This window comes from Lissotriton vulgaris, chromosome 1_1, assembly GCF_964263255.1.
Source record: "Lissotriton vulgaris chromosome 1_1, aLisVul1.2, whole genome shotgun sequence".
Taxonomy (NCBI): domain Eukaryota; kingdom Metazoa; phylum Chordata; class Amphibia; order Caudata; family Salamandridae; genus Lissotriton; species Lissotriton vulgaris.
This window is the reverse complement of record NC_141685.1, coordinates 2061283722-2061311222: the sequence shown is the minus strand read 5'-3', so window position 1 is coordinate 2061311222 and position 27501 is coordinate 2061283722. Positions and strand designations below refer to the sequence as shown.

Here is a 27501-nt window from a genome sequence, read left to right as displayed (position 1 = left end):
GGTGCAGGGTGCTGTTTTGCGGTCGGATGCTCGGTTTCCAACGGAGAACCTCTGGGACAAAGAAACACTGCAGGCTCGGGGACGAGGATCTTCCAGGTGCGACCACCACTTCGAGGGGTAAGTTGGGATGTTGAGTGATGGTTAGGCACTGTTGGTTTGGGCACAAAAGGCCATGTGGCGACGGATGCAGGGGTGCCTTAGGACGTCGGATTTTCTTACCCGCTCTGGTCGCTCTGATCGCGGTAGAGGGGATCCTCTGGATTGAGGCTGCAGGCGTCGTCAGTAGGCTTGAGGCAGGTCAGGGGTCACCGAATCTCGGGTCAGGATAGCCGGGGGGGACCTCCTCATGGTATTTTTTCGCTCGGGCCGAGTTTGGCGGGTGCAGAGTGGGCTGGATTTGCGGTTTCTGGTTGGCACCAGAAGCTGCAGTTTTAACAAGTCTGGTGTTCACAGGAGATTCAGTCTTTGAAGTGAAGGCAGGCAGGTCCTACAGGGTTTTTGAGGTTGCTGCTGCAGGACACACCGGGATTTCCCAGGAGCTGGTCCGAGGGCAGCCAGGCCTGTAGGGCTGGGGCCAAGTTAGTGGGCGTCGTCCTTGTTAGCTCTGCATGGCTTTTCGTCCTTCTTAGCTCTGCACGGCTTTTCGTCCTTCTTCTTATCTTCCTTTCTTGTGGTTTCTGGATCTGAGGAAGGAAGGTACAGGGTGCCCTCTAAATACTAAATTTAGGGGTGTTACAGGTAGGTAAAGGGCAGGGACCAATGGGTCCCTTCCGTAGGGTGGGTACACCCCCTATTCTGCTACTCTCCAGTGGGAGGAGCGCAGGAGCCTGTCCCCGGTTGGCTGAGTCCCCCCATCCTCAAGATGGCAGGGACTCGAGGTTGTGCTTCACCTCACCTCCCCCACCTGAGGGGTGGAGTTGGCAGAGGTGGGCACACCTCTTTTCCTCACTTGTTTTTCCAGCACAAAGTGGGGGGTAGAACCAGGGGGGACCAGTTGATGAAAGCAGCAATTAGTCTGGAGAGGCTCACAAAGGCGGCATGCCTTTAAAGCTTCTCCTTCGTGAACCCTGCCCATCCTGGGGGAGGAGGCTTGGCACCTCCTCCCAGGTTGTGCGTTGTTAGAGGCCCCGCAGAGCAGCAAGCTCTCGACCCAGGGGTCCAGAAACCTGTCTGGTGGTGGCAGCCTAAGCAGCCACTTAGTCAGGTCACTGGGAGTTGGTCAAGTTCCAGGGGGCATCTCTAAGATGCCCTCTGTTGTGCATTTTACATTAAATCCCACTCTGGCATCAGTGTGGGTTTAATGTGCTGAGAAGTTTGATACCAAACTTCCAAGTCTTCAGAGTAGCCATTATGGTGCTGTGGAGTTCGTAAATACAAACACCCAGCACCATACACTCTTAATGGCAGCACTGCACGTACACTGCCCAGGAATGGACTTGGGCACTGTAGGGGCACAGGGCTCATGCACCTGCCCCCTCACCACTGGCAAAGGGCACCTGATTTCATTCTTAGATATATTTACACCCCATTTGGAAATCCTCCCAGGAGTGTAGTTTAAACGGCAAATGCTCTTAAACTGTGGAAATTTAAAATTAATAGATTGAACCGAGCAATCAACAGTCTCCAGTGCCCTCTGAATATCCGAAACAAGGATATCAGAGGCTAAAAGTAAATAACATTTTGTTGCCAATACCTCACTATCATCAGTAGCATACTGACGGAAGTCCTGATATATTGTACTTAACGATAGTTTTTTTTATCTGATTTATATAGATGTAGCATTAGTTCTGTAATTTCAAGATCTGCCTGGTGCTTGCACCCTGACAAAAAGTAATCCCTCACTTGTAGATACTTTAATAAAATAATGGTTAGGGAGCAAATACATGGCCTGTAAAATGGTAAATAAGGCTGAACCCCCTATCGTGCCCAATCCCTACCTATAGAAATCCTGAAACACTTTAGGGGGGGTTAGGGAGGGTGGCAGGGGTGGGGGGAGGATTATCCTATGACTGTGTTTCGTTATTTAAAAAAAGCTATTGAAAATTTATTACAAATTTCTTGTCAAATATAAATGGCATACTTCACAAACTTAAACTGGACCCTCTTATAATAATATGGATCCCCCAGCCGGTAGAAGAAAAGCCTAAACTCAGTCCTAAGCGCTAGCTGATAGCAAAAAGCTGCTGTATCTGGGTCAGCCGGGATAAATAAACTACGCGGGCGCCCTGCCAACGCCACCCAAAAATATAACCTCAAATCAGGGAGTTGAAGCCCCCCTGTTTAAACTGAAGCTTCATAATTCGAATTGCTCATCTTGCCCACTTATTCCCCCCCCCTCCCCCAAATAAATCTTCCAATCGCTCCTTCCACTGTCTAAAAAAGGAATAGGGACCCGTAATGGGATCGCCCTAAACAAATAAAGAAGTTTTGGAAGAATATTAATCTTAACGATATTACATCATCCACTAAGACTGTGTTAGTTACTTCATGATTTCATCATAGTAGTAACTGTTGGTAAAGGTTCATAGTTCAATTTAATTATGTCCATACCCTCCAAGCATGCTTCAACCCCAAGATATATGGCAGTCGAGGTTCTCCAGAGATTTGGACATCTGACTTATATTTCAATAAAACCTGTGTTTTCAGGATGTTAATTTTTTCCCCTGAAAATCTCCCATAATCGGTGGCCTCATTGACAACCTGTCACAGTGCTACTTGCGGCATTTGCATTAAATCCGGAACATCGTCTGCATATGCAGTAAGTTTGAGTTCATTCCTGCCAAACACCAGAGGCTGGATACCTATATTCATATGCAAGGATCGTAAATATGGCTCCATGCCCAGCACAAACAAGATGCGAGTCGGTGGACACACCTGTCTGGTCCTGTGATATATATCTGAAATGCATTTGAATACCTCCCTGAATACGCCACCCTAGCCCGTCAAGTCTTGTTTTGACCAACTGAATACATTTAAAGTCCTTCTCCGCATCTAATAAAATCATGCGACATTAAAGGGCGCAATTGCTGTTAGTGTGACTAGTAGTGTCTCTTCCTGGAAAAAACCCATTCTGCTTTTGGTAAAATAGCACCGAAAGTACTGTGGCAAGTTGCATAGCTAAAATCTTGGCAAACCATTTGGCATCTGAGTTTATCAGAGAGATTGGTCAATAAGACACCATGTCCTCCGAGGGCTTGCCTTTCTTCAGGAATACATTAATGTTTGTCATATTCCAAGAATCCGGAACACACCCCCTCATAAATATATTGAATTACCCTAAAAATATACTAGCTATTAGGTCTTTAAAAACTTTATAAAATTCCCAAGGGAAATCTGTCCTCGCCCGATTCCTTACCTGAAAGGAGAGCCTCCGAGGCAGACCCCATCTCTCCAAAGGAGAACTTGACCTGTAGCACCCTGGCCTCGTCTTCCCCCAAATGGAGCATCCTTCACTGCTGAACATACTCAATAAACCCAGATTTGTTCTATACTTGGGGCTGATAGTATCACTCTTGGTAAAACCAAGCAAACTGCTCCATAATAGTTTCAGGGTTCACGTGAACCCTATCATCCAAGCCTTTAATAGAATGAATAATACTTTGCCTATCAGAAATTTGATGGGCTAACACACGACCAACCCTATCTCCGTATTCATATTGCAGAGTTTTGTTCTTATAGCAGCTATGTGTTCTTTCGGACCTCTCGCACAAGTAAAGAGATAGCTTTTCAGTCAGTTGGAGAAATATGGCCTGCTCACCTTCCCTACCTTGAACAATTATTTGGGCACGTAAGATTTTAAGCTGAAGAATATTTCATATCCGTAAACTGGCATCTTCCAAAGCAGTTATATTTTGTTCCATAATATACTTTAATGTAGTACCCCAAACAAATCCCACCATTGCATCCCAGACTAATGGGGGTGCTGCTGTGCCTGTATTAGAGAGTAAGAATTCCCTTAATAGGCCTGTACCATACCTTCCATCTTTGCCAATGGATAGAAGATGACGAGGGAATGAAAACAGAGCAACTAGCTCTCGCCTCCGTAAGACAGAATGTTAATAAAATTGGATTGTGATCAGGTACTATCCTGGAATAAACCTCTATTTCTGCACGTACTTAACGAGGCCTATGGACAAGAACCATATCGATCCTGGAATAGTGTTCGTGTGGGCACGAATAGAAAGTATACCCAGGATTAGTAGGATAAACAATCCTCCATGCATCACAGAGCCCATGTAACCAGATCAAGTCAGAAATTGGAGCCCTGGATCAGAGCATATGTGGGGTAGTATTGCGATCAGTAGAGTCAATACTGTAGTTCAATACACAATTCAAATCCCCCAATATAATGAGTTCACCTGCCTAATCCAGCAACTCCAATGAAAACATGTCGAAGATCTCAGAGTCATCAACATTTGGCCCATAGACTGCACAAATACCACATTTCTGGGAATAGAATTCCAACTGTGCTAGTTCCCATCTCCCCCTGGAGTCCGCTGCAGTTTTCAAGAACTTTTATTTGAAATTCTTCACAAATAAGATGCCCATCCCACGGATGCATACAGATTGTGATGTAAAAAATATTTGTATCAGAGCCCAGTGGCCTAAATAGTTATCGATGCTCATGTCACATGAGTCTCTGTTAGCGCTACAAGTTGGGGTCTATACATCCCAATTTCCACCTGCACCAACTGTCACTTACTTCGTGAATTTAAGCCAGAAAAATTCCAGGTCATACATTTTATCCAAGCCATGATCATATAAACCAGGTAGCCCTCCCCATACTGTGGACCATATTTTCTGAGAGACTTAAAACAAAAAATACAAAGACCTTTGAATAGTTAAGATCATTCTGACTTATTTTGCTCAACCCCCTACCACCCCCCTTCACACCAGTCAATGTTCTCTGCTTTAAGAGACTATTTGGTGTGCCAACCCCACCCACTGCTTACCCAGGCCCCCAACTAACTCCCATGTCCTGGGGAAGAAATCATTCCAACCCACTGAGCTGTCGATGGATTGAAACCCCTGATGAGAGCAATACCCTCCACTACTTGTCTGGAACCCCCTTCGTCCATCAACCACCAAACCAACAGAGCATATAAACCTGTAAGCAAACTGTACTACTATTAAACAAAAAAGAAATCCCTAGAATAGAATAAACACAAAGGAATCGAATTAAGGGAAAGAACAGAAGAGAGGTTCTAAAAGCTACATCACACACATCCATAGGCTATAGTTTAAAGTTGTCAAACCCCTTGTTTGGCTCAAAGTCTGTAAAGCGTCTGTCTCTGAATAGCACTCGCAGATCTGCCCATCCTTAATAATCTTAAGCTGGACTGGTTCCTGCAAGGAAACTTGGGCCCAACAGCTCTTAAGGGGTCAATTTTTGCTGCAGCATGGTATCCTTTAAACGTGGGGTATGAGGGGACTGCTTTCCTTCACCACCACTTTCTCCTCCCACGACAGAGTGGTTTCTCCTCCCACCTTTGTCCTCGCACCTCATGCTGCAGTTAGAATGTTGGTGTTGGGGAAGTTCTATGCGGGGCTCATGCAGGAGTCTGACCTGAGAGACATTAAGAGGTGACAGCAGTGGCTGAGACTTTCTCTGTTTTGTTCTCACCTAAAAGCCTCCTTTTTTCTACTTGCGTCTCCTGGGGTTGAAGCGTCTAGATGTAACATGCAGCTTCCATTGTCGATCCATAGTAGACTTGCACAGATCTGAGCGAGCTATAATCGGCATTGAATACACTGAGATAGGTGTTTTAGGGCATGTCTTAAGAAAGATTGCCTGCCTGAGGAGAAAGTTCCCGACATAGATTAGGATTGTGCAAGCCTGTACTGGTTTATTTACCCGGATTGCGATTAAGAGGTGGGCACGCTGAATTTGTGAATCCCAGTCCCAATTGATCAAATCTGGAAAAGCTATTGCAAACAGTTGCACAATGTATTGGTGAAGGTCTGCCCCCTCCTTCCCCTCGGGTATTCCAAATACCTTAAGATTGATTCTCCTCCAAAAATTCTCAGTATATTCTATCTTAGTTTGTAGATGCTCCAACTGACTCCTATGATTCCCACAGGTTGTCTACCCTTGACCGAGCATAATGCGGCTGCACCTCAGAACGCTGGGAATTGGAGAATCTGTAAAATTGCAATGAGATACGCTCTTTGAGACAGTTCTTAAAAGTTATCCTCTATACAGGCTTACTGAGGTGGCAATGGTGTGGAGCAGTCGGAGGGTGTACCGCAGGATAAATCAGAAATTGATTGAGGGTGCGGGTTTGATCCCTTAAGGGGAGAATGCTTTTCTGAATGTTGTTTACCTTCTGCTGCTCCAGCCTGAACTTCTGATGGGCAGTAAATAAGTGCCCTCACCTCTCCCTTTGAGGTGACCTACTTCCTCCCTGCACTGCTCTTAGCACCAGTGTCTCACATCTTTTACTGGCTGCCGCAGCTTCAGGTGTTTACCAGGTTGGTGTCGTCTGAACTGCTCTGATAACTTCCTCTTAATATTACCCGTCTGTCCTGAGAAAGGTGGGCACCCTCCTCCCAGCCGCACGGTTTCTGTCAAGATTACTCTCTGGATGAGAGCCAAAAATGTTAGAAACAAGAGGGGGCGCAGAGCCCCAGATAACTGCCTATCGAGGTCACCTGCCTGCTGTATGAACGGCCAGGCATTTGATTCAGGCGGACCTGCATTAGTCACAATTTGTAGCCCCTGCATCTCACACATGCTCCCCCAAAGTATCTGATACAGTACTCACTGCTTTTGTGCTGCCTTCTAGAGCCCGCTTAATTGCCAGATGGGAGAGTTCATCTCTTTTGGAGGAAGGTGTAACCAGCAGATCCCTATGATGTCTTGGGTTGGATGCTGGAGGCTTATAGTGATGCACACCAGGCGGACCTGTCAAATCGCTAGCAGGGTGATCGCTATCTGGCACGGAGTCCAAAGAGGATTAGAAGGCCACTATACCATGTCCGACAAGAGCAGCCGCCATTAGTGCCGCTACCAATGGAGACCCTTCACCAGAGGCTGGGTTTTCTTTAGCTGCTAATTGTAGACATTCCTTTACCAGATTGAAGCAGTTTCTGGATATGGTGCCCAGCCTGGGATTTTGCAAAAGAGGGATAGATTGCTTGTGGGCTGACCTCATCTTCCTCATTGAGTTGCTGCTCCTGACCCTGTTCCTGGGTCTCTACATTACGTCCCTTTACTGCTCTGCAGATCCCCAATCCTCCGTTAAGTGTACTCACTCATTTTGGCGACATTGTGGCAGTGTATATGGGCAACCGCTTCTGAAAGTAAAGTGGCTCGAGTCCACGTGGCCTGCTGGTGAACTTCCACACACCCCGCAGCCTTCTGCCGTGAAGCTGCAGCAACATTCAAATCGTCCAAGCTGTAGGCCCTGCGTGCAGTTGATTCTAATACAGCATCTCCTTTTCAGCAGGTAGTGGCTGCCTCTGAATCCGAAAGCCAGTTGAGAGCATTGTGGTCAGACACACAGGAGAGGTATGCGCTCTGTGACTGGATCAACCCTCTATCTATCTTCTGCCACTCAACGCGTAAAGCTCTACAGCATTTTGTTGTTTTATTTTGAATTCGATCTCCTCAGCTGGTGTCTGAAGCTCAACTCCCTGTGGAGTACAATGTATTGTGCAATTTACTTGCACAATAAATCTCGTCCTAGCAATTTTACAGGACTTGAATAACACACGACAAACTGATGATTCTCTTTGAATGACCCTATATTTATAGTCACTTCCCTCAAACAGGATTTGTAACTTGCTGGTTTATGACACTTACAACTTGGATCTTTTCTACTGAGTGGGGAAGGTCTGGGACTTCCGCTGTTCTAACAGTGGAACAGGTAGCACCAGTGTCGATGAGAAATTACACTTGATGGCCATATACTTCACCTTCTACAAATGGCCCACTCTGGTACCTCTAAGACTGCGCCAAGCAGCAATCTGCCTCCCCCTTAGGTACCATCATTATGACAAACGTGCATCAAAGTCCTTGTTCTCAATCATAGGGAACTGCTGATATGCACTCTAGCTCTGAGTCTGAAATGTGTTCCTGTTTACTCTGGGCATTTGGTCAAAGTTTATTTTTGTATTGCCTATGTTTTGTTGAGCCATCTGGGCTTTGTCAACTGGCATTCTTGGGATCTTTGGCTGTATGGACACTTTCATTTGCTGGGCAGGTATGTTTTGCATTTGGACCAGATTTCCTGCCTGTGCTTGATTAACAACATTCAATCTGTATGAATTAAGCCTACACTTTCGTTTCTAATGCCTGATTTTGGTACAAAGATTGCATAGAGTAATGTTCTTCAGTTTAATTATGCATGTCTCACCACTATATAAGAATTATGCACTGCTGGGCCTTCTGCATTATAGTTTTTTCCCTTTGCTAGACAGATAGTACAGAATTTATTGGAAGAATTGTACATTGCACACAGTTTCTGAGGCCTGCATAAACTTATTTTTTAATAGTTATTTTGCTTGAAAATGTGTATTACACTGGTGCTAGGTGGTACTTTTTAATTTTACAACTCCAAATCTAAATTAATTATAATGCAGGATTTGTATCTGAAAATTAGCCTTGAGCTTTATTGGAGATGTATTTTCAGTGCAGGTAAGATTAAGATGTGGGATTGAGATTAAAATCTAGATCGAGCAAATTGAATTTGTGCAGAGCCATATCTGAAGACTTTAATTAATGAGTACATCCCCTCTAGCTAGCCATTTTAATAAGTAATGTTTCGTTTTTTGTAGACTGAGTCTGCTGGCATTCAAGGTGCTCAGATGCAGAAGGAACTATGGAGAATTCAAGATGTCATGGAAGGCTTGAGTAAACATAAACAACAGAGAAACTCTGTAGATGCAGGTATGGTTTACATGTTTATCGATTTGATAGTTTGTTTGCCCTCAGTGTTGTGTCTGGAACATTATATGAATGCATGAGAAGGAAGCCGCCCAGGAAAAGGAAATGCAATGGCTAGGTAAATCTAAATTGGTCTCAAAGCACTGGATGTGAATGAAGCATCCTCTGCATGACAGTGATATATTTATATTTGTCTCACATTACGTTTAGTAACTTACAATGCATGTGCTGTAGCCTTGTAGCTTGCTGCCGGGGACTATACAGGTTTGGGGCCGCCTATAATGAGGGAGAGGGTCTTTAACAATTCATATAGCCCAAGGCTGTAAGGCTATTAGAACATCCCATGAGGGTAGAATGATCCCTTGAGGGTATAATGTTCTTAATTAGAAAGGGAGAAAACAGAAGGACAAACATTGAAATGTTGGAGCAGAAGGTCTATACCAGCCATTATTAACCCTGAACCACTTTGTTATCTTCAATAGACCTCTCAACATTCTAGTTTTCTAATATAGCTTTATAGCCCGCTACGGAGGCCTACCCGTGATGTTAAAACCCCATAACCAGATTATAGGCTCGAGCTACAGGCGAGGCCCTATAACGATGGAGAGGACCTTTAACAACATATTTAGTCTGAGGCAATTATAACCTTCAGCCCACCTGAAGATAGAAGATTCTGAATTAAAAAAAGGGAGAAACATAATGCCAATCACTGGAATGATGGAGCACAATGGCTTATACCAGCCATTATAAAACCGGAGCTACTTCATTGTCTTCAGTGGCCTTCTCCGGTGTTCAACAAGGATGCAGGCCTTTAACATCCAGTATAGCCCAGCTGCGGTGGGCGATAAAGCTATTAGACCTTTCCAGCCCTTGAGGGCGGAACGTCCTAATTGAGAAAATAGTGGCATCGGAGACCTGGGGGTGGAAATCCCTGCAACCCGAAGCCTTTGTTTCACTGCTCTTGCTGTGACTGTTCAACTGTTAACAGCCATGTGTAGGGCCATGACGGTTAACTGTCATTCACAGAAAGAGCTGTGAACTCAGGCTGTCAGAAATCATCCCCTGGTTTTTCCTAGGCTGACTAAACTACTTTTGGTAGTTCAGCCATGCCAGGGAGGCCCTGGAGTTGAGCCGCATTCCCCCTCCCTCCTTTTGAAACCCCAGTGACACTGAGCTACAGGAGGAGGGAAGGGTAAACGCTCTGTGTTTCTTGCTGCACTTGGTCTCAGCTTTTCACTTTCCTCTGCTCATTGCATACATTTTGGAGAGGCAGGGGAAAGAGAAAGGTAGAACATTGAAATCTTGAGAGCAGCGGTCCTTATCCAGCAGCCGCTGTTGCTCCATTGTCTTCAATGGGGGTCTCAACATTCCAGTGTTCCAATACAGTTGAACTAGTTTAGCATACTCTGAGTCAAAGAATAGCGGAGGAAGAAAGCCGCAATACCGGTGTAGCAATCTATTTTTGCCACTTCATTTAAGATCTTCTGCACTTTGTCCGGCAGGTGCTTGGAAGATGGTGGCCTATCAGGAAATTTCCACACCTATTTTAGCGCATATCATGATGCATTCCTACTGGAGCATGACGATTGAAGAGATTGTGAGCAAAGACTGTAAAGCTGACCTAGTTTTAAAAAAAAAGGCTGCATTGGAGGATGTATGTGTTTGGGTGTGCATGCTCAAGATGGGGTCCTGATACATGTGTAGATTTTAAGAGGATTTGGCAAATGTTGCTGGGTATTCAAAATAAGGCAAGACCATGATGGCTATGAGAGGGATGATAAAGTAGCTTGGTCTACGGTGAGTATAGCCTCCTCACAACCATCCATTCCCCCAGCATTCATGTCCTTCTCAGAACAATGTGAATTACCCTAACACACAGGTAAATCTAGATTTTATCTGTTTAGAAATAGATGGTAAAGATAATATACAGCGAGTAGAGATTTCTTTTCTTTTTTATATCTGAGGTAAATTCTGTTGTGTACGAGTCATTTAGAACGAGCAAATTATAACTCCGACATATCTAACACAGGGCTTAGCTAGTAGTATGAACCTTGCACTTAACATTTTGAGAATTATTAAGGGAAATAAAAACGAATTGCTTGCACCGAATCATTGATAGGTGGAGGTTGTGAACAGTTAATACATTCAGTTGTCTTGTGTTATTTACAGAGTTTGGAATTTAAATTATTTCTAAAACTTTAACTTTGTATTTTGTTGAAAATACTGTATTTTTTCATGTATTTCTTTTTTGGTTTAAAACATAGGCGACGCAGGATCAATATCACTTTCTTCAACCAAAAATGAGGTAAGACCTAAATATGAGTTGTGATATGTAGGTATTTTCAATGCTTTGGAGAGGTTGAAATGTAATTGTCGTTTCACTGCAGGTTAGCTAAAAATATCTGAGTTAGTATGGTTTAGTGGCAGAAGCAGAGGACTTCTTTATTCTTTCTTTCATCCAGGTACAACATTTGTGGCTATCATTAGTTTGTTCTATATGCATTAGTTCTATTATTGCATCTGTAATTTTTTGTTAGAGATTAGAGGAAAGGTACTTAAATTAGTTTAAATACATAATGGTTCAGTGAACCCACAGTTGGCCTGCATGACTTTTTTTGTTTGAAAGTGACTCTGCCCGATGGTACCACTGTAGTCTCTAACTAATAGAATATGTTCCAGTATTGCTGTCCATTTGCCCTATATCTCACTACCAGTGACAATCGAAATTTGCCTAGCTTACGTAACGGTAAGTTTCAATTCTATTAAGGACACGGAGGCGAGGATTATGCTATATCTTCCTTCGCTTTATTAACATAAAGAAACCACAGCAGCTTAGGAAAAGATATAATAAGAACAAAAAATGCTTTAAACATAAAGCATTGACGTAATGTTCAACAAAAAATCAACAACAACTCCCAAGAGTCTCTTTGTTATAATCATAGTCCACAGTCCTTTGTCACTGTTCATCATCCCTATATAACCGGACTTCCCATCATCTTCCTCCTCTTTCTTCGCGCAGATCACGCTAAGCCTCATTGGTCCTGTTTAGCACCGTCGTTGCCTGCCAAAAAAGGAACAGCATCAGCGAGGTGGCCCAGGAAAAGGTTACAACAAGGCGAGGAGCATTCAGTGAACAACACAGTACAGACAACGTAAAGGAAAACGCTTTACTTACTGCCATACGGGTGGGTAGAGACACCACCGTAGTCCGGGTGGGATAATCCTCGCCTCCGTGTCCTTAATAGAATTGAAACTTACCGTTACGTAAGCTAGGCAAATTTCGATTCTATGTCTAAAGCTTACTTACCACCAACTGAGCTAAATCCACCACTGGCTTAAAATAAAACCTCTTGAAGGTGGAATCCGAGGACCAGTCCGCCGCTCGCATAAGGTCCTCCAGACGAGCACCCACCGAGAATGCCTTAGAGGCCATGGCCCCTCTGGCGGAGTGTGCTCCAAAGAGAGAAGTATTGATGCCCGCTTCTTGCATGACCCAACGCACCCACCTAGCGATAGTGGGGGAGGAGACAGCTTTGTGTGGCTTCCGCAGGGCAATCAACAACTGACGCTCGCCCGGAGGGCGAAGATCCAATGTCAGGTCCTCATATGCTTTGAGGCATTGCACAACACACAACTTAGGAGTGTCAGTAAAGGCTGGATAAGAAATGGAACGCGACGACGTCTTAGTGCGTCGACCCACCGTAAAAGTAACCCCCTCCGGGGAAAAAATGCGTGCAGAAACATCCAGCGCGCGCACGTCCGAGACGCGCCTACAAGAGACCAGACATAACAACATGGCTAATTTCGCCGAAAGCTCCTTCAGAGACAGATAAGAATTCGCTGGCCACGATAGGAACAGGTTCAGGACCAAATTGACGTCCCAAAGGACGGAGTACCTGGGCTCTGGCGGCAGCGCGAGGCGAACCGCTCGCAGAAGCCGGCACACAAAAGGGTGTTCCCCTACCGGATGGCCATCGATGTTACCATGGCCCGCAGAAATCGCCGACCGGATAGCATTGATCGTTCTATACGCCAAACCCTTGTCGGCCAAATGAGCCAGGAAATTCAGCACGGGAACAAGGCCGGCGACCATGGGATCCAAATCCCTTCGTAAACACCAACGCATCCACTTAAGCCAAGCGGATCTGTAGCGCTTCGTCGTACTATCGGCCCATGCTTTGGAGAGCAAGTGCTCAGCTGACCCCGAAAGGCCCGGGAGCGTCCAGCGTCTCCTGAGAGCCTCCACGCCACGAGGCGGAGAGTGTTCTGCATGACGAGAGGGTGAGGTTCCCGATCCGGGCTCGTCAGGAGCAGAGGAAACAGGGGGAGTAGGATTGGAAAATCCCAGGAAAGTTCCAGAAGAACCGGAAACCATACTTGAGACCTCCACAGCGGTGTAACCAACACCAGGTCCGCACCCTGGCGGCGTATTTGAGCCGCCGTTCGCATGATCATGGAGAACGGGGGAAACGCAAACGGCTGTTCCCGACTCCAATCCTGCAAGAACGCGTCCGTGGCCTCCGCCAGAGGGTCCGGCCTCCAGCTGTAAAACCGCGGCAGCTGGTGGTCGAGACGGGACGCGAAGAGGTCCACCGAGAAGGGGCCCCAAAGGGAGTGTAGCCACCGGAAGACTCCCGGATCCAGTTTCCACTGGCTGGCATCCCTGAGATGTCGAGAGTGCCAATCCGCTACCTGATTGGACTGGCCTGGCAGATACTCCGCAGTCACCGCAATGTGACGAGACAGGCAATAATCCCAGAAGTCCTTCGCTAAATCCGCCAAGGCGCGGGACCGAGGACCTCCCAGGTGGTTCACATATTGGACCGCCGAAACATTGTCCATCCGGAGCAGGACACAAGCCTTGACCGAATCTTTGGTCCAACAGCGAACCGCGAAGGAGCCCGCAAGGAGCTCCAAACAATTGATATGCAATTGTTGTTCTTCTGACGACCAGGCGCCGCCGGTGGAAAAATCCCCGCACCGGGCGCCCCAGCCCGACCTGCTGGCGTCGGACTCTATGATTAAGTCCGGAGCCGACCCGAAGATCGCTCGCCCATTCCATGCCTCCATGTGAGACAGCCACCATGACATCTCCTCCTTCACTTCGTCCGTGAGGGGAACCCACTGATCGTAACACATCCCACGGCGCAAATGCTGCGCTTTCAGGCGCTGAAGAGCCCTGTAGTGCAGCGGGCCTGGGAAAATCGCCTGGATGGAGGACGACAGAAGACCCACCACCTTGGCGACATGGCGCAGTGACGTCCGATCCCTCGCGATCGTCTGCCGAAGCAGGTGCCGTATCTTTGCGACCTTCCGGCTCGGTAGGCTCAAGACCGCCTGCACCGAGTCCACCACGAAACCTAAAAAGGTGATCTGCTGAGTGGGAACCAAGACCGACTTGGAGCCGTTGACGACGAACCCCAGTCTCTGAAGCAGGCCGACCGCTTGACGCAGTTGTCCTGCCAGCACCTCCGGGCACTGCCCCATGAGGAGGATGTCGTCTAAGTAAACTATCATACGGACCCCCTGGCTTCTGAGAAACTCCACTACCGGGTGAAGGACCTTCGTGAAGCACCACGGGGCCGAAGAAAGGCCGAACGGCAGGGCGGTGAATTCGAACACCTGGCCGTCCCACAGAAATTGTAGGAAACGACGATGAGGGGGGTGGATGGGAACAACCAAGTAGGCATCCTTGAGATCCAGTCGCACCATCCAATCCCGAGGGAGGAGCACGTCCCGAAGGAGGTGGATCCCCTCCATCTTGAAGTGACGGTAGACCAACCACCCATTGAATTCCTTGAGGTTGATCACAGGCCTCTTGCCCCCATCCGTCTTGTCTACCAAGAAGACGTTGCTGAGGAACCCATGCGGGTGGCGCGTTGATAGGCGGATGGCTCCCTTGCGCAGCAAGTCCGAGACCTCCCCGTCTATCAATCGCGCGTCGGAATCTGAGAAAACCATTGGGCGCGGGGGTCTCACCTGAGTTGGCTGGTCGTGAAACTCTATATGGAAACCTCTCACAGTTTGCAAAACCCAAGCATCGGCAGTGAGCAACTCCCACTCCCCGTAAAAGCTTGCCAGCCGCCCCCCAATCGGAACTTGATCCAAGCAAAGTACACTTACCGGGGGCATGTCCTTGTCCGGACTTCTTTTGGAATCCTCTTCCACCATAGCGTTGTCCCCTCGTGGGGTAGAAATTGGTGTAGTTGGCCGAGGTCTGGTACTGACCTCTTCCGGAGCCTTGTCCACGGTTGTTGGTCTGCTGACCACGGCCGATCGCGCGGCCCCTGCCGCGACCGGCCCCTCCAGAAAAACGCTGGTGAAACACCCTCTTGATGCTGGACTGGGCCTTGTCCAGCGACGTGAACGTGTTCACGAACTTTCCAAGCTCGCGGATGAAAGGTTCACCGAAGAGGCCACCCTGGGCCACTGCACCTGCCTCCGACGAGGCCAGGTCCCCCAGCTTCGGGTCCAGTTTAATAAGGAGCGACCGCCGCCGCTCCGTGGACAGGGCACAGTTGGCGTTGCCCAAGAAGACGATCACCCTCTGGGCCCAGTTGGAGAGCACCTCCGGTGAAATGGCGGTGCCATTCGCTCGAGCCTCCTCCGCCATATCGAGGATCTTCGTGGCGGGCCCGACCGCATCCAACAGCTTGTCCTGGCAGGCCCGCCAGGACCGATCGATCCCCTTCCTGGGGTCCTTCATGAATTTCGCCAGGAAGGTGGCCATCTTGGGGTCCAATTCTGGGGTCATAGCCACCTTCCCCTCCAAAGTAGGCCGAGGGCATTCCAACGCAGGCAACCCCTCGCCTCCTTCTCCAGGGGCTTGCGCAGCCGGCCCGCGACAAACTTCGCCACCGTCTCCCCCGGGGCCCAGGCCGCGGATCGGGGGTGGACGATCTCGTCTGGGTCCAGCATGCCCGACTCATCTCGGGGCATCTCCTTTCCCGAAGGCGCCGGGAGCCAAGACCGGGTCGACTCCCCGTCGTCATCCGTGTCCGGAGAGTCGTAGATCGGGGAAGCGGGCGCCGTTGACAGACCGCCCGAAGTGCCAGGGTCCACCAAGGGCGTCGGAGGCACCGCCGTCGCCTTGGCCAGGAAGGCGTCACGAAGACGCTCGAAGGCGTCCTTATCCACGCCTTGGGCCTCTGATGAAGGCCCCTCACCCCGGGGTCTCTTCGGAGCGGGCGGCAACCCGCCGGACGTCCCCGGGAGCTCGGGGGGCGGCGGCACCTGCGCCGCTGCCAGCTTGGCACACTCCTCTACGATGCGGGCCGAAAGGCGGTCCTCCATGGGCCCTACCACCTCCGTCACACAACGATAGATGGAGCTGTCCACCGCCTGATAAAACTCATCATCCTGCAGATAGGGGCAGGCCTCCTCATCATACTCCCCTTCCATGTCGGAACCAAGGGCAAATGCGGGGCACCCAAGAGGGCGGCAACCGAGAAAGTTCTCGAATGTGGGCAGGCCCAGCGGCTGCGATCACGTTTTGGGCCAGCTGACGTGGCAGGTGGGCTGCACCAACCCCCAAGCGCGCAGACCCTCCTCGCCGGGACCGGGTCTACGTACCCCTCAAGCGCGCTAGGCCACACACGAATAAAGAGGTGCACAGATCTCGCCCGAAGGCGATTCACGCGGTCAAACCGCCATACAGACCCCAAAGGGCGTCAATTTGTGAAGTACAGACCCGGAGCACCAGGTGTCAGAGGGGTACGCGAGGGTCGGCCCCTGCGCAAGCAGACCCCACGGCGCGGCTCCTCGCACCGCGGAGGCGCGCCGGAGGGTCGGCGAGGCGACAGGCCGCCCCCTTGCGGTCTATGTACACACCGCACACAAGTGGGAAAAAAGTTGCGTAGGAACGGCAGAACGTTCCCGCAACTAGGGGACTCTGAAAGGAAATAAACCATGCAAGGAGTCCCCAAAGACCGCAAGACACAAGTACAATACAAGAAGACAAATAGAAAAGCACTTATCTGGCTGCGGGAGCAGCGAAGAAAGAGGGGGAAGATGATGGGAAGTCCGGTTATATAGGGATGATGAACAGTGACAAAGGACTGTGGACTATGATTATAACAAAGAGACTCTTGGGAGTTGTTGTTGATTTTTTGTTGAACATTACGTCAATGCTTTATGTTTAAAGCATTTTTTGTTCTTATTATATCTTTTCCTAAGCTGCTGTGGTTTCTTTATGTTAATAAAGCGAAGGAAGATATAGCATAATCTGAAGCCTCCGGTCCTGACATAGAATTTCCTTTAAAGCACTAAATAACTCCTACTACTTTATATCATTGTTTGGTATATGAGCCATATCAATTCAGAGAGGCAGACAGCATGGGGTGGGGAGAGGGAAGGGCTGACGAAACTGCCAGGCAATATGACGCTGTTCTGATATAAATCCTCTCCGGACAAGACGATCAACTGAACATGGGTGAATTTTAACATTTTCCACTGTACTTTCCATGAAACAAAGTGCTTCCCTTTATGTTCTCTATTGTTGATCTACACTAGTTGTGTCGAACGCTAGTCTTGGAAAGTCAGAGACATGCCAGATGTCCTGAATAACTTCTTATCTTACTGACTCTTCTTTAGATGCATCGTGTGCAGTTTTATCAATAGTGGATTTACCAAGTCTGGCTCAGATCTAGTTGTTCCGAGACAACATTTGGCACTTATGGTCCAGAAGCTTGAGTCTACAGTTTTTCTGTATCAGGACTCGGAATCACTTCTAAAAATGTAGTAACAACTAAAACTGATATTGCTCCTTTGAAGAGCCTTACCAGCACAGGCATACGCATCATGTCAGAGGGCTCTGGCACACCTCCAATAACAAACTTTCTATAGGTTAAAGGTGTTCTGTATTCAAAGTTTCAGGCACTCTGGCCCTTCTTTCGTTTCCACGTGTCTTGCCCAAAATATCTTATGCCTTATAAAGCCTTGCTGCAACATGCCGCTACACTTGCAAGATTGTTTCCATGATTCAGGAAGAAAAAGAGGGCCAGCCTTTTTCTGTGCATTCTACTGTCAGATTAAGACTAGCTTTAGCATTTCTATCAAGTACAGATAAGGAAGTAAGCTTCAGTAGTGTATTACAGTTTTTGGCTAAATTAACACAGCAGTCACTGGCACAATACACCACTTGTAATCCCTAAAGTTCTGGGGCAGTCCTTGCTCAAATACGGTTGCATTAATCTACTAGACCAGATTCTTTCAAAGTGCCAGAAATAGAATTCATACTTTGAGGTTCAATCCTGGTTACACAATAAAAGTACGCCCCCTCCCCCCGCCCCCCTCCAGACGCTTCCAAAAATCCTCTGTTCATAACTGATCTCTGAGGACCCCTTCAATACTGACCATCTAAACTGCTGATGACTTGTCCAAGCCAATTCCTCATTCCCTTTATTCATCCCTGTCAAGTGTAATCCTTAACAAAAGTTTAGCACTAAGAGTCTTACTCAAGAAACATTCCCTATTCTTTTGATTTTTAAATGTCAAAATGTCTTATTGCAGGACTCAGTCGGAAGCGAAAATCCTTGAAAAGAGTAGTAGTTTTCAAATTAGTCTTTGACTCTCACCATGTCCTTGATCATTTTTCTTTTAAATTACTGCAGCAGATATGAATAGTCATATAGTTTGGGACAATGCAATTTTCCATGCTGATGAGGAATTATTTTAGCTTATAATCCTATTGAACCTATTAATGGTGCTCAACAGTGTAGTATGCATCATTATCCTAGACTGGTGAAGTGCCCTGCTCACTCTGGTCCTTCATGATTAATGTTGTCCCTATTCATATGAATATTATTGTGTTGAATTGGAAACATTCATGTTTGTCACAGAGCGAATCACCTCTAGGCCCCTCTATCTCCTATGCTTTTTTAGGTTTCCATTACAAACCACTTAAGCTGTCAATTATTTCCAATGCTTGATATATAGTTAGAATAGCCTCTGGGTCAGCCCCATGCTCGTGATTGGATGACTTGTCTATATCCACTGTCTGCTATGCTCTTAATTTGATTGTTTTCCTCCATGTTATTGTGTTTGTCCTGCTGAGGAGCATTTTGGTCTTACACTGTTTTGACTAGTATCCCACCGCCCACCCTTTTGCTACCTCTTCTCTCCCTAAACAGTGCCCTGAAGCTCAACATCTTGCTCTTCATTCTGTTGGCCTCGTTAGACGTCTTCTTTTCATTTTTTTTCTTTTTTTAGAGTGCCCAACGGCTGGGTCCATTACTTTTTTTTCATGCTTTGCATGCACCTCTTTTTAAGTTTGTTTACACATTCTAAGATGTCACCCACCATGTTTGAACAATGAACTCAGAAAAAAGACCTCCGTGTGCTATGATGCATGCACACACATGCATGTGCATTCTACAACATACTAGTCACAAAAAAAACCAAGTACATCAGCTGCCATCTTCTAATGTTTTTTTTTTAATCGCTTGGGTGCTGTTAACATGACCGCCGCTTCAACAGCGCTTCCAGATGAGTGGGTATATTGTAGAGAGGTCGTATCTATGCACCCACAGCAGGAAATCCCTCTGGCACTAGCCCAGAGACAGTTTTTTTTCCATTTCAGATCGGGCTGCTGGGGAAGAGTTTTTTTGTTTTGTTTTTTAAAAAACAATAATGACTGAGTATGGGGCTGACGTCATTAATGTTGAGGGTGAAAGTAAAATGAACTGGTTAACTCATGTTGTGCATCAGTGCTCATGGGTAAATCTCGGCCCCATGCACCAGTTTTATTGGGAAAGATATTTTAATGAAAAGGGTGAGAAACTCCCTTTCCAGTGATATTTCTTACCACTTGGTCCCAACGAAAATCAGCCTTTTTGCCCCCTTGGTGGGCAGTTGGGGTGTTTAACCCTAATTTTACGACCCAAGAGGCTGCTATACATCAACGAAAAAAGGAGGAGATGAGGTGGCTCATGCAGGCATTGGGCTGTGATCCTACCCCAGAATGGGTGCAACAGTCTTTCTGCCCCTTCTGGGGGTGGGTTGGAGGAGCATATCCACAGCCAGCCCCCTGGGCATCAGATCAGAAAGCCCACTTGACACCAGCGAGAGCAACAATTAAAAAATACAGAAAGAGGTGGGCGTGACTTATGCAGGCACTGGACAGTGCCTAAACTCCAGAGCAGGCGCAACAGTCTTACTACCCACTGTGGGGGTAGACTAGGAGCGTTTAACACAATCAGTGGCTGGGAGACAAAAAGGCCCTTAATAAAAGAATGAAGGGGGTCCCGAACCACCCCACTCCAGGACAGGTGCAACAGTTTTTCTGCCTCCCAGGGGTCCAATTGAGAGAGTACGCCCCTATAAGCTCCCCGGGGGGGGGGGGGGGTAATGGGGGCAGGAATACCACTTAACACTATGGGGATAAAAATGTCCCCCAAAAAAGTGGTGCGGGCAAGTTACGCAGACATTGAGCAGTGCCCCCATCCGAGAACGGGCACAAAAGTCTTTCAGTGACCCTGAGGGAGGGTTAGGTGAGTTTTTCCCCAAATCTCCCCCTAGGGGGAGAAAAGCCACTAGACATCAGATTTCCACCTGGCAGAAAAAAAACAAGTGGTGGAGGAGGTCCACCCTAGCCGATGGCCATATCCCTACCACTTAATGTGCAATACACACCACCTTGGACTCTCCTGAGTGTCCGTTTTTAAAATGTTTGGTTATGGTACGTCTCACTGAGTGGCGGCCCATCTCAATGTTGCATTTTGGGTCTTTTTGCGTCAGTCTCTTGGTCCAGCCTCTCAGGTGGTTGAGAGGGGCAGTATTTTTATCAGAAGAAGTTTGGGAGCAAAAAGTATAACATTTGCTAATATTATGAATTTCTGCTTGGTGAGATCACAATGAAACATTATTATAAGCTGCTATTTTTTTGGGTCTGGGTATCGTATGTTTTTGGGCAGCCAACCAACACTATATATCCCTGTGACCAGAAGGGTCTCATGCACTTTACTGTATGCTACTTTTATAAACCAGCCATCGGGTACAAAATACAATGAAAACGTCGACAATGTTTCCTCGTTATTTTCATTCTTTTTAATTTTGACTATTAGTTTATTTTAGAACACCATGAGCTCGCTACAGAAAACGCCCCGGTGCTGAATGTTGTCTTATTTTAAAAAATTCAGAGCTTACTGTGTTCACCCATGGGTTTCACACCTGTTTCCACCACAAACTGGCAGTAGGAAGAAAACGCAAAAAATAGGTAAAATGGACTACCAGTTGGAAAAGTGCAATAACTATGGTAAAAACATGTTTTTGTCTTAAGCCCTAATTGATCCTGAAAACAGGAAAAATGCACTTTCTTGCACAACACTAATTTTACAACAAAAAACGAAATGTTGCTATTATGTTGGTTCCATCCAGTGGAATTCTCGAATCCTGGGTACCTTTCAGAATCCTAATAGGGGAGCAGAGGGGTGGGTGGCGGGGTTAATGGTCAGGCAATTTTGGCCTGAGTACTGGGTAGCTCTTGTTGAAAAACAGGTACCAAGGCTTAAATGTGAAATTGCCCAAACGTCCAAAGAGCAGCTTAGGACCTATTGGGAGGTGAGGGAGGGTACTCCAAACCCTAGCACTCAAATGGTTAATAGTAAACTTGTTGCAAGATTGTCAGTCATGATTGTGGGCAAACGTCTTGACCTTTGTGTGTGATTGGTAAAAAGCAGTCGCAAAGTCAGTAGTCCACCGCCCGCCCCCCCCCCCCATTTAGAACGCAGAGCTGTGGGCGAGCATTCATTGATTGTTTATACACAATATTGGAACAAAAATATTGTGGGACAAAATACATTGTCAAGAATATCGAGGACTTTCTATAGGTAAGCAACATTTTTCTATAAAGAACTCCACATATGTGTACCTTTACGTTATATATATATATATATATATATATATATATATATATATATATATATCTGCAAGGTACGTAGATTTGGGGTTAAGAATAGTAAATTTACGCTTACGTATTTACACTTACCGTCTCAATATTTTAGTCCTTGAAATTTTTTACACGATATTCTGTAAAATTCCAACATACCAACACATTCGCAAAAATGGTTAGAGGTTCAAGAGTCCCCTGAAGGCTCTTTCCTGAGCAGGAGGTGTGAAGGGAATACTGTAACTAAAAGTGGGTGCTTCTTATGGATCAATTTGCTAATATTCAATTATTCATCCCAATGCTTGCATCTGCAAGTTTTGGGATGCCTAATTTAACGGAGGTTTAATTATAAGAATCACCTTAATTTTCTCTAGCTTGGTGTATTATCTGAAAATTGTCCAAAATGTTGTTGGGTGATTGGGAGCAGGCCTGAGCTTAATGAGCTCGGTTTCTGAGGCAGTCTGACAAATATGTCCCTGGTGAAGCATGGCACTACCTTCAAGGAAATAATAATTTCCTATAGTGATAACTGCATCTCGGTGATCCTTTCATATCCACGTTCTAGATGGCCTCATCTCAAGATTATGATTATCAATTCTGTATCATGGCTCTAAGCTCTACAAACAGTTTAGATTAGAACTCTTGTTTTGGTATTCACTAAATCACTACACGGTAACTCTTTCCGTTAGAGAGCGATCTGTAACACAGTTCTTCGACATTGATCGACTCAGGCTGAAGGTCACTTAGTGTGTACACAACAAATCCTATAGCTAAGCAAAGTAGTAAATCCTTTTTTCCCTAGCTTTTGTTCCGGTTTCATATGGCAGAAAGAGATAAACCTTATGGGATTTGGTTTTGAATTTGAGAGGTTTGGTGATATTTGCTGAAGCTGTTTGCACTCACTCTTGTCTGTACCTTGTGGAAACCTTCATTGTCTACAATAATTAGCTTAATTGTTGATTCCTGAGACAGGGATAGTGCGATTGGTTTTATGTTTCAAATATGATTTTCCTGGAAAAATAATTATCTATCCACCAACCTTAGATCTTGACCTCACACAAGATTTCAATTAAACTTCGGGTATGCCCTAAGAGTAGGTCACCCAGCCTGCATCTTGTAACAGAGTAAAGTCATTGGGTTTTCCAGAACAAAGTTTAATATTGCAGGTGTGTGGTGAGATGTCTCCACCTGCTTCCAGGGAAAGTAGCGCATCACTGTAGCATAATCCTTTAGGTGTGTGAAAGGCTGCACTTTGGGTACTAGAGTGATTAGCACTCGCTTCCTTCAAGAAATAGGTTCCATCTAAGGATTGCAGTATCCTTAACCTACGTCATAATCAAGAGCTGCCCCAGTTATTCTGTGGAATTCAAAGGGAGCATCACTCTGGAACAAAGTTAATGCTAACTGCCCATGAAGTCTTACTTTTCTGTATGCCTCCCCCTCTTGACTAGATTTTCTCTAAATGAAATTCACCCATCTTGCATGTATTAAATGAAGTTTGTTTGTATTCTAATATCGAAGGTTTTCAAGGCTTGATTGTAATGTATAATCTGGGAAGTTTGGGAACACAGAAGAGTGAGAGCAGGGGCTGAATTGATCTACGGTATATACGTAACTCTTATATTTACAATTGGTTATGAAGGAACATGCAAGGGCTGCCATGCAGAAATCTATCTGCAACTTGGAGCATAATTCACAGTGTCAAATGAAAAATAATCGTTTGTATGATTTTCTTTAAAACATATTAGCGCCTATTTTCTCATTCTAAAGTTGCATGTTAGATTTAATTTCTCAGTTTTTAAAATTGTCTTACACACCTCATTTCAGCATCAATCAAAGAAGCCTACAACTTCAAGATATGATCCCAGCAGTTTACATTAACTTTGATGTTAATGTAGGGTGTTGGGTTTGTTAGCCTTAGATAAACTAATGGCTTAATTCAAGAAGTCTGGAGAAGCATTAAACATTTATTATCATTGTGCTTTAAGAAGTTTTTAAATGTAAGAATGTGTCTGGTCCCTTGAACAGAGCACCTGTTAACAATGTGGCTTAGCACCTATCCATTGCTGTTTCATCATGTTATAGCTCCTCTTTGAAGATGAAAGCGACAGATGATGAATACATGCTTTTCCTGATACAAGGACACGGTGTGTCATCTAAAACCCTTTACTGCGACTGCATGCTACTCCACTTGAGACACTGGAAGTAAAGTTGAACAGTGTCTTTTCTATGGGATTATTGGTTGTTGGGTTGTTTTTTAAAGTAACACTAGGAAATACCACAGGCTGCTAGTCATGGGGTAATTATCCCATGACAGATTAGGTGTACGGTGCCCAAATGTGTTATGCCTGACTTTGAATACGCTATCTAATCCTTATCACTCTTATATGAGCAGTATACTTACCTTAGTGATTAGTCTTCAGAGGAATAAGCTCCTGTAATTCCAGCTGAATAACAAGTTAATGTTAGTCGCACATAAGTGTATCTCTGAAGACGCAAATTATAAATTGTAAAGAGAAGAAGAAAAACTGCAGGTAATCTGATCTGGTGTGCTTGTAAATAAGGCAACTGTTCTACCCTCTGTAGGAAGAGGAAGTAGTCCCACCTCGACCTCCGCTCCCACGATCCTATGACTTAACAGAGCAGCCTCCCACAACTGCCCCTGTGCCCAATGATAGCAGCACTTCCTCTTTGCTGTGTTATAGCAGGGGACCAGTTCATCTACCAGAAGAAAAGAAGACTCACCAGGTTCAAGGATTTCCACGAAATGGATCTTACTGTGTAAGGGGCTGAAACTGCCACCCACATCATGACGCCCTGCCTTCAGCATTATCCGTTTTGTTTCCCATCTTCATATTTAATGCAATGTGATCGCATCATTTACATGCATTATTGTATTTTCATTTTAAAGGTGGTCATCTCTACTTAAATTTCTCATTTACTAGAGTATATGGCATGGTTATTGTTTTACTCATGCATTTATGCATTAAGAGCCATTTACATACAACTGAATTGCATGTCTGCGTGGGAGAGTTCAGCTTGGAAGGCATTATGAGAATTCTCAGTAAGCAGCCTTATATCTCAGTCAAAACATTAGTTTTCACCAAAATACGCGCTATTACCTTGGGTGAACAAGTGATATTTTAGGTACTCAGGCCTGACCAATACACGTCACTGTATGATTGCATTGCATCAAAGCTGGGCTCTGAATGGGCTGTAAATATATTTTCAATAGGGAAATATGTTTAATTGTAACAAAGTGGGTTACTTTGCAGTGTTCAAATCTTTGAGTTGCTATGACACTGGGTAGGAATTGTTGCAACACTTGGAAGGCAATATGTATGAATAAAGTAGGCCAGACAGTGAATACCTAGGCTTAATGTTCTATTTTCAATCTAGTAATATTACTTGCAACATATGCTACAGGATTTTATCACAGTTGGTTTGACCATATTCATATATCTACACTTACAAACATATAACCACGATTGTGTTTTTTTTTAATGTTGGAGTTTTAGGTGGTTAAATCTGTTTAAGATTTAAAGCTCATAATTTAGAAGCATTCCTAGTATCATTTAGATCATGGGTCTTCAACCTTTTCTTTAATCAGAGCTACTTCGGGTTAATGAAAATCATCCCAATCTACTAATAATATTAATACTGTAGTAATGACTACATCAGATCGGATTATGTTAGGTCTGGTCTGGTAGCCTAGTGGACTACTGTATGGGCCTGTGTTCGACCTCATGGTCAGTTTCAAATCCCTGTGGGCCACATCAGCCTTTCATCCTTCTGAGGTCGATAAAATGAAGATCATTGAGTTAGGTAACAACAAACATTGGTTATTGAGCACCACAATACACTTCATGGTGAGCGTGCGCTTTACAACTAAACGTTATGTAATGAGTGGCCACCATATGCAAGATTAACAGCAATGAACATCTCTGTGCACCTGGCAGGATTGACAGCAGTAATGAAAAAAAAATGTTGATTTAGGATGCCTTTAGATGAGTAAAACTTTGCCAGTATAGTTTAAACGCGTTTTGCTCCAAGGTAGTAATATTAGTAATAGGTGCCCCAGTGCTACTTATTTATCACTCAAATATCAACTTTAAATAGATTTTGGAAATTTAAAATTTTCTCTAAATGTTGGTATAAATATATTAATTCAACCAAAATAGTCTTCAAAGTTAGTGGGCTGGGCTGCACACAGGAGAGCTATTTAAAGGTAGATGGAGAGCTACCAGTAGCTCACAAGCTACTCGTTCGAGTAGCCTGATTTAAATAGATTATTATCTATAATGCCAATTATGTGTAATTATTGTTGTAATTTTCTTCACCTGTTTCAGGGTCCGGACTATAGGCTTTATAAGAGTGAACCAGAACTGACAACAGTAGCTGAGGTTGACGAGTCCAATGGCGATGAGAAAAATGAATCTTTAGCAGAAGTGGAGAGTTCAGGAGCAAAAGGTTGGTACTCCAAACATGTCGCTTTATATCAGTTCCCTTTGCCTCAGCAATATTTAACCTGGAACCTAGATCATGCAACAAGACGCTGGTTTTCCCTATTTAGATTTAATCTCCTACCTCTAAATGATTTAACAGCATATTGGTCCCAGAATTCAAAAAATCGAAAAAATTGCAATTTTTGGGAGCTGAGTATCCAGAACTTGGATCATGTTTTTTGTTTGTTTGTCCAGCACTGGCCTTTCATCGTCGTCATTGACTTAGGCTGATGTTTTTACAAAATGGTGTTAAGGACGTAGCCTCAGCTCGCAACTTTCTTTTTAATCCCAAAAATGAAGCGCTGTGTGCAAAATTGTTTAATTTCGTTAAGAATTTATGTACATATTTTAACTGTATATTTTCCAGGTGGGATTTAATTTCTGAACAGCTGATCTTCTTTTTAGTTATTTTATCCTCACTTGATTACGAATGTATTTTTCACTATTTGGTCCTTATTTTACAGGCTGTTGCTTAATTAATTTTTACATGTTTTATCCAAAATTGTAAAATTGCACATAATTAGGCTGCTTTTATTTGTTTGCACAGTTCAGGAAATGCTCTGTTCTCTCATTGTTTGCTGCTAATTCCAAACTTTGCTACTTGAAAGTTTTTTATGTTGTCTCGGTTGCTTTATAATTGCTATTTGCACAACTCTGGATATGCCCTGTTTCCTCATTGCTGGCTGCTAAATCCCAAACTTTTATCCCTTGAAACTGTTATATGTTGAAATTGTTTACAGTCTTGTTTCCGCTGTTTTACCACATGGTTTTATTGCACTTTATGTATTAATTGGCGTGTATTTTTTAAGTGGACCTCATTGGTGTTCCAAAACTTTAATAAATTGAATTGAATTGATTAAATAATGGTGAGGAACTGTTTTTTGATAATGTTGGTATTACAAGTTGAGGACGGACAGCACTGAGGTTAGGGTTGAGTAACACAGGACTGATTGCTATAACTTGGATGTATTATAAGTATTCTAATTGAAGTAATTTCTATCTCTTACTTTAATCATTTCCAATAGTGGAATACACGAAGTTTGAGTGGAGCCAACTGTTGTGAATACGATATTAGAATCAGGAACTTGTTGTAAGCTACATTATGAATAATGCATGTGATATTTGTCTTGAATCAATTAGCATTTTTTGACATATGGGTCTGACCTGGGGGTCTGACATGCAGTCAGATTTCACAGTTATATTGTTTGAATGCCGGGTTGTAA

General features: G+C 45.0%; 1 protein-coding gene across 21 annotated transcripts in view; it reads left to right on the top strand.

Annotated features, from left to right (window-relative positions):
* Positions 1-27501, top strand: part of PLEKHA5 (pleckstrin homology domain containing A5) — a 742840-nt gene that overhangs the window by 601823 nt on the left and 113516 nt on the right. For 14 of the 21 annotated variants that reach the window (XM_086920721.1, XM_086920705.1, XM_086920764.1 and 11 more), the window contains 4 exons: positions 8779-8890; positions 11152-11192; positions 24360-24554; positions 26123-26243. In XM_086920721.1, coding sequence (XP_086776847.1) covers positions 8779-8890; positions 11152-11192; positions 24360-24554; positions 26123-26243 — 469 coding nt within the window. The remainder of the gene's footprint in view (positions 1-8778; positions 8891-11151; positions 11193-24359; positions 24555-26122; positions 26244-27501) is intronic. The other 7 variants (XM_086920674.1, XM_086920665.1, XM_086920753.1 and 4 more) reach the window with 1 other exon arrangement.